The sequence below is a fragment of the Silurus aristotelis genome (genome assembly GCF_946808225.1).
Source record: "Silurus aristotelis genome assembly, chromosome: 9".
NCBI classification, from domain to species: Eukaryota; Metazoa; Chordata; class Actinopteri; order Siluriformes; family Siluridae; genus Silurus; species Silurus aristotelis.
The window spans coordinates 14,261,758-14,278,255 of NC_139582.1; the positions used below are offsets into that span (position 1 = coordinate 14,261,758).

General features: G+C 36.5%; 1 protein-coding gene across 6 annotated transcripts in view; it reads right to left on the reverse strand.

The window, feature by feature from the left end:
- Window positions 1-378: 378 nt before the first annotated feature.
- dync1li2 (dynein, cytoplasmic 1, light intermediate chain 2) overlaps window positions 379-16,498 on the reverse strand; it is a 17,276-nt gene continuing 1,156 nt past the window's right edge. The window contains exons 3-15 of one of the 6 annotated variants that reach the window (XR_014535150.1): window positions 16,395-16,498; window positions 15,639-15,869; window positions 12,511-12,677; window positions 11,653-11,746; window positions 10,219-10,354; window positions 7,400-7,511; window positions 7,102-7,161; window positions 6,500-6,541; window positions 5,962-6,079; window positions 5,490-5,603; window positions 3,967-4,091; window positions 3,836-3,920; window positions 379-3,740 (exon numbers count right to left, since the gene is read on the reverse strand). The exon at window positions 16,395-16,498 is cut by the window's right edge and continues 13 nt beyond it. Coding sequence is in view for 1 of the 6 variants with exons in the window: in XM_083550912.1 (XP_083407038.1) it covers window positions 3,990-4,096; window positions 5,490-5,603; window positions 5,962-6,079; window positions 6,500-6,541; window positions 7,102-7,161; window positions 7,400-7,511; window positions 10,219-10,354; window positions 11,653-11,746; window positions 12,511-12,677; window positions 15,639-15,869; window positions 16,395-16,498 (1,285 nt within the window). In the remaining 5 variants the exon portion in view is untranslated. Of the gene's footprint in view, window positions 3,747-3,831; window positions 4,097-5,489; window positions 5,604-5,961; window positions 6,080-6,499; window positions 6,542-7,101; window positions 7,162-7,399; window positions 7,512-10,218; window positions 10,355-11,652; window positions 11,747-12,510; window positions 12,678-15,638; window positions 15,870-16,394 lie in introns of those variants that run through there. The other 5 variants (XR_014535149.1, XR_014535151.1, XR_014535152.1 and 2 more) reach the window with 5 other exon arrangements.

Here is a 16,498-nt window from a genome sequence, read left to right on the forward strand (position 1 = left end):
TTCTGTATTTTATTTTAACATTGTCATTTATCCACAGAAAATAATTACTTCTGAATGGTATTCTGTTCTCAAAAATGCTGTTTCCACAAGGCTCAAATTATTGCGATTTTTTTAATTTATTTAAATAAGCAAATATTTATTCCTGATGCTTCACGCAAATAAGTGATGCACACAATCTGATATGGTGGTGTAATGCGAGTTATAGTACTCATTCTGAACTTTATTATTTTTCTACGTCATGCATTCACCATGACTGTTTGCATGTAAGATGTAGCACTGGAGACTCCTTCCTACAGAATAGTTTTAAGAAATCTGAAATACATCTCAGTGGCATGCTCACAAACAAAAGAGCACAATAAAGAGCAGAGAAACAGTAAATGGAGTCTGGATTTGTTTTATTGAAGCATTTGCTTTTTTTTGGCAGAAAAGCGAGCAGATCTGCAAAACCGTTATACTTCAGGTGAAAAAAAGGCATACAGACACACCGATTTAATATAGAGAGAGAACAATGTGTGAAAACCCGTTCATAAAGGAATTGGACTCTTTCTGTTTGAGGCTGATGAGGGGAAGTGCTTCAGTTACATGTTATACAGCGGCTCATACTCCAAGTATAAAAAAAAAAATCCTACTCCATCTGCCATGTCTAATGCACGCACCACTTGTATTCAATGAGATCAATTTACATACAAAACTCATGGTTTAAATTAAAAAAAAAAAAAAAAAAGAATTCCACCACACATCCTGATAACTTTGATTAAAAACACATTCATAAACTTCACTTTCTCTGACGTACAGTTTTTTTATCTTTTTCATAAACATCAAGGTTTAGATAAATGTGAGTAAATTCAGCTGTAAAGCAGAACAGAGTCCATCATCAGCTTCAACACAAATACCTCTCTGACATCTAATCACTCCCAATCACATCCCAACAACTGTGATGTCTCTCCAATAAAATCACATACTGTGATATAAGGTTAGTTAGTAATATACATGAGTTGATTTGCTGACACATCGATTGAGTTTAAATGGAGTTTATTATTAATGCGCTTTTACTGGAAGTGCTTTAACAAATAAAAAGTGAACTGGACCAGACTTACAAATGTGCAGGAAAGAAATCTTACAAATCTTGATTTTTTTATACAGCAAATAATACTAATAACAATAATATCCATGCAAAATGAATTCAAAATGTAAAAAAAAAAAAAAAGTAGACTCTGCACACCTTGTGGTCTTTTCCCTTAAAGAGACTAAAAGCAATGGGAGAGGATTTGTTTGTTTATTTAAATAGGAAAGGATTTGGAAATGAAAGACGTGAGAAAGACAGGGTGAAGATAAATATAGCATGTGTGAGTGCTGGAATGATAATTTCACCAGGTGGAAAAAAATTATTGAACTCAAACACCACCTGGGTTGTGTTTAGCACGTGACTATGACTGACACACAAATACAGAGATCGCGTATCTTTGGTTCCAATTTTCCTTTTTTCGCTCAAGATTACTTATTTACGTTTCCGCTTAGAAAATCTAATTACGGGTCGCATGTCCTCTATTTAGTTTTCTTTTTTCCTTTTCACAAATAAAGCAAAAAAAAAAATGTTTAATGTACATTAATAAGATATGAAACACGATCAGCAGAGATTGTAGCAAAAATAGAAAATAAAATAAGCATAATTAATATTTATCCTACATGGCGCTCGTGTGTAATAATGAGGAATGTTTCACGAACACAATCCATCAACAATTTTTATATATATTGTTTTTCTATTACAGAAAGCAGAATCGAGATGATGCGATGATCTGAGAGTCGAAAGAACAAATGTTGAAAAGTGTCAAGTCAGACAAAATAAAATAATGAAGCGGTGTTTCAATACTGCTCATCTCACTCCCTTATCCACTTCCCCATATAATAATTATTCAGCAGCAGCAGTTACAACGGTTGGTTTACATTGGACATAAGCAGGTTTTTTAGGTGAAAATCAAGCCAATGACACTGCAGACTTTAAGAGCATGACCCAGAATGCATTGCAGCACTAATTTCCATTTCTAACAAAATGGCACATCAAAAATATCTAATCACGTCCAATCTGTTCTACTTCTATACCGTATAAAGTAAACGAACTGAAATATTTTTGCAGTGACGTGAACTCTAAAAGCCTAAGAAAACATCAGCAGCTTCCATGGTTACCGTTGACACAGAGGATTAACATCAGGACTTTAACTATGGGTCTATTAAACAATCTAACATTCAGGTGGTAGTATTTCTGTTAATCCTTACACTACCTTAAGTGGTACCATAGGTTAATAGTATAGATTAGTGTGTTTCCATAGAAGCACTGAGTATTGCTGGATCGTGCATCTGAAATCATACAGCTAAGAACAAATGCTAAATTTATTACTGATTTTATTTCTACAAATAAGTGCCAGGATCTGACGAGGCTAAAAAGTGCTCAATACCAAAACAGACTTATAAAATGAGTGCAAAGTGCAATCAAGGAACAAGTTTATGATTATTATTCTTTTTGTTCCACATTTTGTAGATGGAAGACAAACTTGAATTTACCAAAGTTTAACAACTATGACACCCATATTATTAGAGCCTGATTGGCATCTTTACTTTAATAGACACGTTGTGTGCCAATCTGTTCACAATGATGAATCAGATATCTGGTTATGTTTTTTGGGCAGTAGACAGAGAGATTCTGAAGGATTTAATTGTGATGTATTTGCATTACATTACTTTTAAACACTTCAATAAGGATGTCGAGCTTGAGACAACTACAAACAGAAATAATAGTAATAAATGACTTAGTAAACCAGGTGAAATGTCTCAGCTCAGTCAGGTATAGTGTGGAGAGTACATGCTCGTCTAGGAAGTGAACAAGTCAGGAATAGCAGTACTGAAACTTAAAGTGGTGTTAAATAATCATCAACAAACAGCTGTGGCATGAAAGACAAATGGAGGACAAGAAAAGTCGGAATGAAAATATCTAATAGCTGAAATAAGTAAAAAAAATAAAATAAATTAGCAGGAAAAAGGGAAGTCGAGACCAACAGTGCTACAGTGCATTTCCCCTACAACAGGCACTTTGGGAGTTGAGGAACAAAATCAACAAAAAACAAAATAAGCTCCATGTCATGCCATACTTTAGTCTAAATCTGAAGGTCTTCTTCATAAATTTGAACATTATACAAAAAAAAAAACAAAAAAAAAACACGAGACCATAGCAAATACTATTTTGTGCATATTTACAAATTCGATTTTAAGCAAATAAAAAAGGCATTGGATTAGTGTCATGACGTCAGCGGTGTTACGTGAGATACAGCTCTAAAAAAGCTCCTGTTTTCCTTAAGAATATAAATACACCAGTTTCGCATCGTCACCATGTTCATGTTAATACACACTGACGGAAATCCACTCTTTTATTTAACACACCCCACATTTTTCTTCTTCTTTAGTTTCTTTTCTGTTTCAATCACCAGGTAAAGCAGAACGAGAAACAGCAGCATGTTTGCAGGAACATGAGTGTGAAGAGTTACACACACACACACACACACACACACACACACACACACACACACACACACACACACACACACACACACACACACACACACAGACACACAGAATGGATGTTCATTGTTTTAACTTTACCATAAATTATCAACAATATATGAAATCAATATTCAAATGAACCTAATCACCTCCAATTTTACAAGCGCTCTCTCTCTCTCTCTCTCTCTCTCTCTCTCTCTCTCTCTCTCACACACTCTCACACACTCTCACACACTCTCACACACTCTCACACACTCTCACACACTCTCACACACTCTCACACACTCTCACACACTCTCACACACTCTCACACACACACACAGTGTGGGAATTTGGTCATTATATTAATGTTTTTTGTTTAGGTTTTCCTGTGTGTACGTGTGTACATGTGTGTACGTGTGTGTGTGTGTGTACGTGTATGTGCCTCTGTGGTGTGTTTACGCCTCGTTCTCCGGCGCTGTGCTGTGATTGGCCGTGGCGGAGTCAGTTTTGTGCGTCATGCGGTCCAGTTCAGCTTGCACGTCACTCAGAGCCGGCTTCTGCCCTTAGACAGAGATAGAAAAGGAAAGAGAGAGGAAGAGCGAGAGAGAGAAGTAATCTGTAGTATCTGCGAGCTCACACTCATACCAGAAAAAGAAAGTTACCAGAAGTCCACATTCTCTGGATTCACAACAGATCTGTAGCAGAATCTTCTAAATGTAGTTTCTGTACATCTCTGCATATATTACCCAAATGTGCTATTTCACTCATTTAATGCACAATCTACAACCAATCGCTACATATTAAATATTAATGCCATGAAATACATTTATAACATTATACATTAGGAGTGTAACGGTAAACATATTCGCACTAAACCGTTTCGATACAGGGGTTTCAGTTCGGTGCACGTGTACCGAATGCAATCCATTTTACGTGCGAAACGTTAACATTAAAATGAAAGTTTCTTCAGGAACGTATTATGTGGCGGACCGCAGGTTTGTTAAGTCTCCACCTCGCACTTCAATTTATTTATTTGTATAGCGCTTTTAACAATGGATATTGTCTCAAAGCTGTTGTGTAGTGGCACTGATTTTTTTAAACCTACACAACAATTCCAGGGGTATAAAAAAGAAACTGGAGTTAGCGCAGTGTCATTGTGGCTACTCACTCCGTACTGGAAACACAATTTGTAGTGCGTTGTTTGCGCTTGCGTGAAATTGCTGCCACTTCCTGCCATCACCAACGCTAGTGATATGGATTCTTTTGCGTTTTATGTCCAGCTTCAAGAGTTTATCTTAAAAGGAGAACATCTTGACAATTCCACATATCGAGGGAGTGAATAAATGAAGGATGAAAGGAATAAAAACATTTGTTAAAGTATGCTGAAATAAGTTGAACAGTTAATTAGAATATATCTTTAAAAAATTAAATATTAAATGTTAAACACACACATTTATATACACACCTGTATTACCAAAGGTAATAACAAATGTAAACTACTTAATTACATTTGTTTTTTTTTTCCATCAATTTAATTTATGCCAATTTAATCAATTACTCAATTTTATCGATATAATAAAAAAATTTATTGCATCAATAAGATTTATTTTATTTTTAGAAAATATTATAAAGGATTATTTTATATATTTAACCAAGCAGGCATTTTATTTAAAATTGTTTAAAATTGTTTTTAAAAACTGGGGACATGCACACGTTAATAATAAATTGCGTTGATAAAAGAAAAGAATTATAATAAATAATAAAATAAATAAAATAAATTAACACAAGAATTTGTACATTTTGCATCTCTTCCCTCTAACCGTAACAAATTGAACTAAACCATGACTTAAAAACTACGGTACGCATCAAAACGTGAATTTTGTGTACCGTTACACCCCATTTATACAAAAAATGATGTAACATAGGTGGTCACGCTTTGCACTGTGTGTGTGTACCTGTTTTCTTTGCTGATCCCTGTACTGCTGTCCCTGGACTTCCAGGAGCTCCGGTCTTTTTACTCAAAAGACTGTTAAAGAAGTTTGCCAAAACACCTTCATTTGCAGCAGCACCTGATCACACACATACATGTGTACATAAATGTTTCTGCAAACAAGCACTTTGTAATGTAATTCTTTTTAATAATAACAACTCATAAATAATCACACTTCTACTTTAATTATGCATTTTGTCATTTAATCGCATTACAAATATTCCCAAAAGACAAGATCGTGTATTTTTAAAGAAACATCTAATCTAATACAGCTGTTTCTTTTCACTTTATAGCACATAACACACTTGTGTCTGGTGTTAAACACACTTGTGTTTGTGATGTGTGCACATGCACGTCACCTCACACCCCATCAAAGTGTTTAAGCCAATGTAAATCACAAAGCATGCTTATGGGTTAGAAGCCAGTAGATGGCTCACCTTTCATGTTGGGGTCTGGTTTCTTTACAGTCGTCATGGGAGACACGCTCGCGACGTTAGTGGGACCAGTGCGTACAGTGGGCCGAGGAGATCCAGATGCTGTCCGTGCAGGAGATTCCTAGCGCGTGCACACACACACACACACACACACACACAGAGTTGGGATATTTGCAACTTTATTTGAAATGCTGCTTGTATGTTACAGTTAATTTAACACTCAATGATGCAAATCAAATTAGACTATAAGCACTTAAACAGGTTAATTCATTTTCACAAGTTTAGGATAATGTTTATGTTTGGTGTATAAACACTGTAATGCAAATATCAGTGAATTTATTTTTTATAGACTCCATAGACCATATTGCACAGTTCTGTGGAATAAAAATCATTCCCAAGATATGGTATGAAGACCATAAGGTAACATGAAATCACAATTCTTTTTCTTCCAAAATAACAGACTCAGAAACAGGCCTAACATTATTGTTTTTTTAATGAATATAATGGATAGAAAGTGCAAACAGGAAGTAATGTGACTTACTGTTGCTCGTGATGGAGTGGCCGGCTGCTTGGCTAACAAAGACTGCAGGATTAAAAACACCACATCATAATTAAATACATACTATAACAGCGCCTGTCAAAAGTTCACACTGTGTTTCATTGTCTTTGAGTCACATGCATGTTCCGTTTGTTTATATGCAGTAAGTTTAATTATTAAGTAAAATGCAAAAAACGCACAAGAATTGGACAGTGAATGTCTGGAAAAAAAGTTACAGTAAACAGGTGAGTACAAATTTGACATTTCTGGCTATAACAGATGAACTTAAGTAAGACAGACACAGAAGAGATTATGTTTTTGGAATCTATTATTCATGCTAAAGGAGGATTTTCAATTAAAGTAAAGTTTAACATGTGTACATTTATAATATTTGCTTGGTCAAGTAAATCTTAACAGATAAACTACCTATTTTGTTGCATGTTAAGAAAAGGATCATGAAAGTGTCTCAGAATGTAAATGATATATAAATATGTACATTTCAGATTGGCTTTAATTATATTCCAATGCTGATATACCAACAAGATTTAAAACAAATTGGATTACAGCATGAAGGACGTTCCAATTTCATAATTGCATGTACAAACCTGCTGCTTCATGAGAAAGACCTGCTCATCTTCAGCATTGATCTCTTTGTCATGCACTAACTGCAAAAAACCAAACAAACAAAAAAAAAAAAAAAAGGAAGAAAAAAGAAAGTCAGAAATGTAATAAACAGTTAGTGTGTGTGTGTGTGTGTGTGTGTGTGTGTGTGTGTGTGTGTGTGTGTGTGTGTGTGTGTGTGTGGGTGTGTGGGTGGGTGGGTGTGTGTGTGTGTGGGTGGGTGTGTGGGTGGGTGGGTGGGTGTGTGTGTGTGGGTGGGTGTGTTTGGGGGGGGAGACTCACCTTGCGTACTGGTGGTTTAATAATAAAATCCTCAAACGGATCTTCAGGTCGGATGGTTGTGAAATTTTCATGTAAGATTGAGATTTTTTTCTCGTTGTCCCACCCGGACGGACTGCAAACAAATATTTTGTGAATTTTCCTCTTGGATGAATAAACTTGATGTATTAATTAATCTCTCTCTCTCTCTTTCTCTCTCTCTCTCTCTCTCAAACCCTAAAAGAGATCAATCAACACTGTCCAATATTATATATATTCATTTAAAAAATTGTCCTTGTGTTTGTGTATCAATCTGATTTGGTGGCATAACTACACATGACCTCAGTTTTTTTGATGCAACAAAATAAATTCTTTGTCACTGGACCAATCATGCCCAATACAGAAATGATTAGATAAGGCTTTGTGGAAACCAAATGCTTTAAGCTAAAGAACCCATGTTAAAATCTGACTACCGTAATTTCCGGACTATAAAGCGCACCCTTATATAAACTGAATTTGACAAAGATTTTTATTTTTAACATAAATAAGCCGCACCTGTCTATAAGCCGCAGGTGTCTACACTGAAACTAATGTACTTTACAAAGACTTTACCGAAAGACACTAAATGCAATATGTTGCGCTTCTATTAGGAGCATAGCGATATTTTGGGAATAGCCTGCCACTGCATTCTTTCGGTATTACTGCGTGTGTGGAGACCGAGGTTAATCTCCTTTTTATTTTCTAATGCTCATTTCTAGGTTTCTTTGACTAACCCATAACACTGTTGCCAAGAAAAATAATAAAAAAGCACGAGTTTTGGAAACGTGTCTGTGCTTATATGATTTCTGTTGCAACTGTAGTTTTAGTGAGCTCTCCCTTCACCCAGACTCAACGCTTTACAACGACTTGTATCTAAACAGTAGCCGACCATTGTTCTCTGTCTTCCCCCTTCCTTTCACAACTACAGTGGTACCTTGACATTTTCCGAGGTACGAGCGGTCACTCTGTCGTTTTTTTTGCTTTGTTACGTGAGCAAAAGATTGAGGTACGAGCTCGAGACGCCGCTGCTAGATGGCGAAGCGAAGCCAGAAAGCGAAGACTGTGACGAAAATTAACATAAGCAAAGAAGAAAAAGTTACAATTTTAAAGTTTAGGGATACGTAGTGTACAGGAGTGATAGTAAAAAAACTGCCTTCGCTTATCGCCTCTACCCCCCTCCACACACACACACCCACACCCACGGAACGAATTAAACTTGTAGGTCAAGGTACCACTGTATTTCTCTGGGGAGTTTATCTTTTGTCATCGTCGTGCTCCACCGGTCGAAGGTTTTTCTCCCGATGCCGTGCAGCTCAGCACACAGGTGAAGTGCGTTTTTTTCGTTTCCGTTTGGAAATTTCATTGGTCTAATGTTATGTCGCTCAGTTTTTTGGCTTGAAGTTTGTGAAACCAGGAAAAACCCAGGAAAAATCCTTAGCCGTTCCGTTGTTTAAGCCGCGGGGTTCAAAATGTGGGAAAAAAGTAGCGGCTTATAGTCCGAAAAATACGGTAGTTCATATACAGTATCTAACAAAGGTGAGTACACCCCTCACATCTCAGCAACCATTTTAGTATCTACTCAAGGGACAATACTATAGAAATGAAACTTGAGTTTTAGTGATATTTTAGTCAATGTGCAGCTTGTATAGAGGTACAGATTTACTGTCTTCTGAATATGACTCAACATACAGCCATTTTTGTCAAAATTGCTGGCAACAAAATTGAGTACACCCTAAGTGATAACAGATGTATGACAAGGCAAAGCCACGTGTCATATTCATCAGGCAAGTTGCTGTCTGCTTGACAGGACCATACAAATTTGTTTATCATATAATAGAGCAGTTCAAATTTGGTGCTTTGAGTACAATTCACTCATACTGACCACTGGATGGATCAACATATCACCTCATGGCAAATAACTCTCTGAGGATTTGAGAATTATAATTGTTGTTCTCTACAAAGATGGTTGAGGCTTTAAAAAGATCAGTAACATCCTGAAACTAAGTTACAGTACAGTGGCCAGGGTCATACAGAGATTTTCCAAGACAGGTTCCACTCAGAACAGGCCTTGCAAGTGTCCATCAAAGAAGTTGATTCCTCAAGCTGTGCCTCAGGTGCAGAAGCTGCTTCAAACAACAAATTCATGAGTGCTGCCAGCTTTGCTTTAGAGGTTGCAGATGCGAAAGGTCTGCTTGTCAGTGCTCAGACCATACACTGCTCATGGCAACGAGTCTGTTTGCATGGCCATCCTTGCAGAAGGAAGCCTCTTCTGAAGCTCTGGTGAATAATGCAGTGCTAAATAACAATGGTGCTCACAAAAGGTATTGACACTTTGTACAGTTTTGACATTTCACTTACGTTGTACTCACTCTTGTTTCCAGCTTTTTTTTGTTTTTTTTTACAGTAATGGCTGTGTTTATTTTTAGAGTATAGTAAATCTGTACTGCTATACAAGCCGCACACCGACTACTCTGTCCCTTGAGAAAAGCAACTAAAATGGTTGATGAAATGTGAGGGGTGTACTCACTTCTGAGAGATACTGTAACTCAGTAGTAGTTAGACAGTAGTGCTAAAAAAATAAGACAATGAGGATGTACATAAAGGCTATTCTGTGTGAGCAGAATACTTTGGATACAATTAAACCCCTCTTCCCCCCCTTACTAGCAGCTCACTAGCTAATCAGCTGGTTATATTCGGATTGAAGCCTAATGCAAAAAAAACCAACAAAAAAACCAACAAAAAAAAAAAACCCAGTTAATCCTAATTTATTAATGTAGTGAGCATAAGTGCGTGTGGTGTCTCACATGAACACTGCATCTTTTTCCACCACTAATGCCGGTGTGTTGAAATGGAAGTCATACAGTTTGTGCACCATGTACTTGTACAGGAGGTCCAAGTTCTTCTCCTCCTTTACAGAAGTGTAGATCAAAGCAGCTCCATCTATGAGACATGGTTAAGGAAGACACAAACAAGGAAATCTGTTCCTTATTATTTAAGACAGGCATTTTCTTCATGATTGCTCTAATTTAACACCTTACTCAGATTTAAAAACAGCCATGAAGAAAAATATATAAAAGGAAAAAATAACGTTTACTGTAATTTCCGGACTATAAGCCGCACCCACTGAATTTTACAAAGATTTTTATTTTGAACATAAATACGCCGCACCTGTCTATAAGCCGCAGGTTCCTACATTGAAACCAATTAACTTTACACAGGCTTTAACGAAAGACAGTGACTGTAACAAGGCTTGTATCCAAACAGTAGCCTACCATGAAAGTCATTGTTCATCGTCTTCCTCCTTCCTTTCACAACAATTTCTCTCAAGTTTTTCATTTTTGGCATCGTCGTGCGTCTAAAAATCACCATCTGTGAATTTTTATTTTTCCGATGCCGTGCAGCTCAGAACACAGGTGAAGTGCGATTTTTCATGCCCGGTTGTTTTCAGCGTGACCAATGATTTGCATTTCCTGTTGACAGTCCGAGTGAGAGGCAGGTCAAACGTCAGAGGAACCTCATCCATATTTATGATGTGGTGCGGCCCGATTCAGTGGGAGCGCATCTGATTTAATAGTTTAATTGGTACACCTGAACCCGTTCGGCAATTTGATTGATCTAATGTTATGGGGCTCAGTTTTTTGGCTTGAAGTTTGTGAAACCGGGAAAAACCCAGGAAAAATCCACAAATTAGCTGCATCATTGTTTAAGCCGCGGGGTTCAAAGCGTGAGAAAAAAGTAGCGGCTTATTTATTCATTGTGGCATCATGTTGAGTATTTTCTCATTTGGTAAAATTAGAGAGTAAATTGTTTGTTAAAATTTGTATCTTAAAAAGCTACAATAAATATTATTATTATTATTATTATTATTATTATTATTATCCCCCGCTTTACTGCGGTTCGAATCTCATGCCCCCGGTTTATCACGGAACTGCATTTGCCACATAACTAATTTGTTTTGCTGATTTTCCCAATCTCTCGCAGATAGACCAAAAAATTTTAAGGGAATTGTTTTCATGGAGTTTTATGTTAAAATAATGAAATGTTTTAATATAAATATAATTATTAATTATAAAATGAAGTAAAATGTTAATACAGTACAGTACTGTATACATAAAATAGCATTTTTGGGTGGAATCCGTTTATTGCTGGTGGTTTTGGAACATAACCACCACGATAAATGGGGATTACTTTATAAGCGTTGTGTCTGTTTATAAACCCAGCTTGAAAGTGGAGGATACACTGCAGGCAAAATCTCCTGAGGTGCGACTGAATAAAGTCAAAATGCTCCTCTTTGTAGTCATGATCTTTCTCCAGCACAGTGACAGCATCACACTACACACAAACACACAGAAAGAGAGAGAGAGATCATTAGATGCTATTTAAGTCAGCTGTTCTCTCATGAGATTCTCTCATAAAAAACTAACAATAAAAAATACTGCTTTTATTCCTCATCTGATCACTGTTCCAAAATATAGAAAAATTAAAAAAATGATAAACAAAAACAATTCCATAATTACTAATTCACTCTATTTAATAATGAATATTATTTAATGACTGATGAAAAATGTCTCGTACTGTGTCTAAATTAGTAACAGTAACTATACTGAACTGACTCTGAAGGAAAGCTACGTTCCACCAACAAAACCTTTGAAAGGTGTAATCTGTGATTTTTTTTAAAGCTGTTTCTCCAGTTCAGAAACTTGCTCCACCTTCATGTAAAACAGACCTATTTAGAAACCACACACACAGCACCAATCTTAACACTTGTTCTTTTCATAAATTTTTTCTTGATGACCAACAACTGACAGTGACTGCAAAGGCACATTTTCAGTCAGCGAGAGTCAGAGGCATGAGGCAATCATCAGACTGATGAAGCATGTGAGAATGCTGGTGGATCTGCAGCTTCATTGCTAAAGGCTAGGCAAACTGAACAATGGTGTGCAAAGCCTGAGAACAGCTTAGAGACTTAAGACTGAAAAAAATCAGCCAGTTATCAGAGAACACAGTTCACACTCAGAAAGAATGGCTTACATTTGGTGCCTTTGGCTAGTATGATTGATATGATTAGTATTAAAATCATACAATAATGTCCATACCTTAGTGCAGACGATTAGCACAGGGATCCCCAAGTTGTGTGTAAGGACGTTTTCTCCCAGTGGCAACACCACAGACTCATCATCTCCTCCTGCAGGAGCACTTCTTCTCTGAGGGGAGGATGAAGTTGCCTCCTCAGGCTCTACATACTCCTGAAAATTCTTCACCACTAAACACATCATACACACAGACAAAATAATTCAGGAGTTAATCATCAGAGCATGTACTTGCATACTGTTGTAAATATTTTAGTGATATCTGACCATAGTCCACATTGCAGTCAGGACGTAATTATACAGCGTTAAAGCTTATTATTAAAATTACAAAGTTTTAATTAGTGACTTTGCACACAAGATTCCTGCAATTTCAAACAAGTGTCTTCTGACTCGAGTCTATGAGTGAATTCATTCACTCAATGTCATGTTTATCAGGGGGACTTAATAAAAGAATAAGTGTCTATAAAAGAACTTAAGTGTATCTGCTGCTCTTCCCACAGAACTTAATAATCACATGAACATATTTATTTTAAATATGTTACAATAAAATAGGTTACCGCTAATAATCACTTATGTACTGAGTTTAGCTCCGCAGTAAAACAGACCTTGTTACAGGGACATTTTTGGGGTTATTTAAAGCGTCAGTATCAATTTATCCAGATATCTTCCTCTACAATGCAGACCTTTAAGGTTGGCATCAATAGAAGCTGTTGATGATGAGACAACAGATCAGAATTTCAGATCAAAATTTCCTGACCACACCTGTAAGCGTTACCTATACTTAAACAATTGAGTTTGAACTGACACATTTTTCAAGAAATATAATTCAAGGAAAAATATTAGAACATGTTTTTGCATGTGCTCTAGAGCAGCGGTCCCCAACCTTTTTTTACGCCACGGATTGGTTTAATGTCAGACAATATTTTCACGGACCGACCTTTTAGGTGTGGCGTAGAAATACAACACAATAAAATGATAGGACCAGCAAAAAAATTAAGGTATAATGTGTTAGCGGTCGGAGCAGCACCTTTAAGAAGGTAGAGGATGTAGGTAAGACATGCATGTGAGTCATAGACAGATGTGGCAGAGAGAATCCGGTAATTTTCCAAAATAAAACATTGATTAGAATTAGATAATAAATAAAACGGAAATAATGTAAGTTATGTATTCTTTCTGTGCGGCCCGGTACCAACTGACCCATGGACCAGTGCCGGTCTGCGGATCGGGTTTGGGGACCACTGCTCTAGAGAGATTAGACTGACTGAATTATTAAAAGTCTATAGTTCTAAATGTCTACTCTTGATATTAAGCTCTGGACTTCACTACTTTTGTTGTTTAAAAAAAGCTAAACCAACGAACAATAAAGCTGAGAATTTTTTATTAAGCTGGTTGAGCATAACCAGCACAATTTGGAAAGTCTCGAAAATAAAGTATCAATCATATGGAACAGCTTCGCCAAAAACAAACCTCAGCAGCTTATAGCAGAAACAGTGGGAGAGCTTTAAGGAAAAACTAATAACAGCCAGTGACATCAACAACCTCTATAAGGCAAAAGTAAATGCATCACAATCATTCAAAGACCTCAGCAAGATGCAAACCACTCATCAGCAGTAAATAAAAAGATCTACAGGCCAGTTTGATATTTTATATATATATATAAAAAAAAAAAATACACAAATTAGCCAAAAGAATTCTGAAATGAAGTTTGCTAGCAGTTATGATTTAGAATGATAGAATGTTCCTTTAGACTTTTGACTCTCACTTTACAGAAAAAAGCATCAAATATAATTAGGACAAACCTCATCATGCTGAATAACAACCATTACTGCTCTAATTACCAGCACCATTATCTTACCAAGATTACATATGGATATAATCATGACTCTGCAGCCTGCTTCAAGACAGTAAAAATATCTGTATTCTCTTCTCTCATTGTAGAAGAACACAACTCTTCAAGAGAAAACAAGATTTTCAGTTCAATTAGGCAAAAACCTAAACTAATCCAAACATACTACTAAAAGGTTTTATTTATGAAGATGATAAAGAGCAGTACAGGAGACCTGCTGTACCAACACCAACATGTGTTTTATATTCACACAATCACAGCCCTAATATTAATTCAAAACTTTATTATTATGTAAATGTAATGCTAAACATGCTATATAAACATGAGGCTTATAATATTATTACATTTTACTGTGTAAACAATCTATTACTATTGATTCATCTGCTGCAAATCCATCTGGGTAAAGCTGTTCACCTGAAGTAATTCAACTCAATCCCTCATCTTACTTTAACAAACTTCACTAAAGTGTGATGGAACAGGATAGAAGATGGTAAAGCTGACTCAACTAAGGGGAAGTGAATAGGGGAAGTAGATGAGGAGGTGTTAAACACACTTCTGGCCCTAATTCCCATTACTGAATCACTCTTACATACTTCAGAACTTACTAATATACTACTAACATTAGTGACAGTAAATCCAATTACTCTCTGTCCAATTACTCTCTGTCCAATTACTCTCTGTCCAATTACTCTCTGTCCTAACTGTGCATGCTTGTGTGTAGTCATGTTTATTGGTCAGTGAAAGTGTGTGTAAATAAGAAAAAGTGATCAGAACAGTGTGACTTTGACTGACTGGTTTACACACACTTTTACATCAAAACAAATGAAATAAGCGCCCAAAACCTCAATGACACTCATTTTTAAGGAGAAACCTTTGGAATTTTGAGCTTTTCTGTTTTCACACCAAGTGAAGAACATTTAGAAACATGTAAACACAGACACACATGTTAACTGACTCAGACAATCTGTGGTTTCAAACTAAAGACAGAAAATACACCAGGGAATAGCAGAGCTTCAAAAGCAGACATATACACACACTATATTAATTAAAGTAGGATTTCTGACAGTTATTTATATACATCCTTCAATCAAAGTCTGTTTTACTTAAAACATTTTATTTGTTTACAGACAAGATTTTATTCTGCCTCAACATTATAATAATAAAATATATACTTAAAATCAAACTAACATTTCAAACCATATTTACCTCTTTTAAATATACTACTACTATTTATAATTATAATAATAATAATAATAATAATAATAATAAAACAACAATAATAACTCACTCTTCTGCTCCATGTCCCTCATGTCCTCAGGGGGAATCTTTAGTTTGTCCATGTGTTCTCTCAGGACACTCGTCCACTTCTGCAAAGACTCCATGGTGGACCAGGGTCTAGACATGTCCACAACAAAGACAGCTATACTGTCTTTCAGAGACTCGGAGGACACTGCAAACTTGAGCAGGCCTTTGTGAAAAACGTCTCCATCCAGAATCCACACATTACAACGTGTCACGTCTGAAAACCAGTAAGAACACAATACAATTCGAAATGTCTCAAATACCTCAAAATATCATAGCACAAATAAAAAGTGAGTGATTCCCCAAACCCACTCCTGCCTCCTGTCATTCTCCACAGAATTCCCAAATCCCACTTCACAGCTTTGGAGAATTTCATTTTGCCCTTTATACCAAATCTTCTCTCCCTTCTCTGTCTATTCTCTATTTTGCTCTATCTCTGTCCAGGCCTTGCTACCACAATCATCTGCACGTCCACCTGTCCTCTCCAAACCCCATCCCATTACCATCTTCAGTCCCAGCCACGTACATCACCACAAGCAGGTCTCATGCTCATTCTGTTTTAATATTACATATTGTACATATGCTACATATTTATCTGCACTATTGCTACTTTTTGCACTTCTGGTAGATGCCAAACTGCATTTCATTGCTGTGTACCTGTGTACCAGGCAATGACAAAGTTCTATCTATCCATCCACTCATCCATCTATCTATCCATCCATCCATCTTCAGCCATTTTTACCATCTCGGTCTTCATCATGGACGTTCAGGTAAAGGTACTCCAATCCTCTGCCCTTTTTGTTGTGCTCCGCCCCTTGGAGTTTTGTCATCAACGTTGTTTTCCCC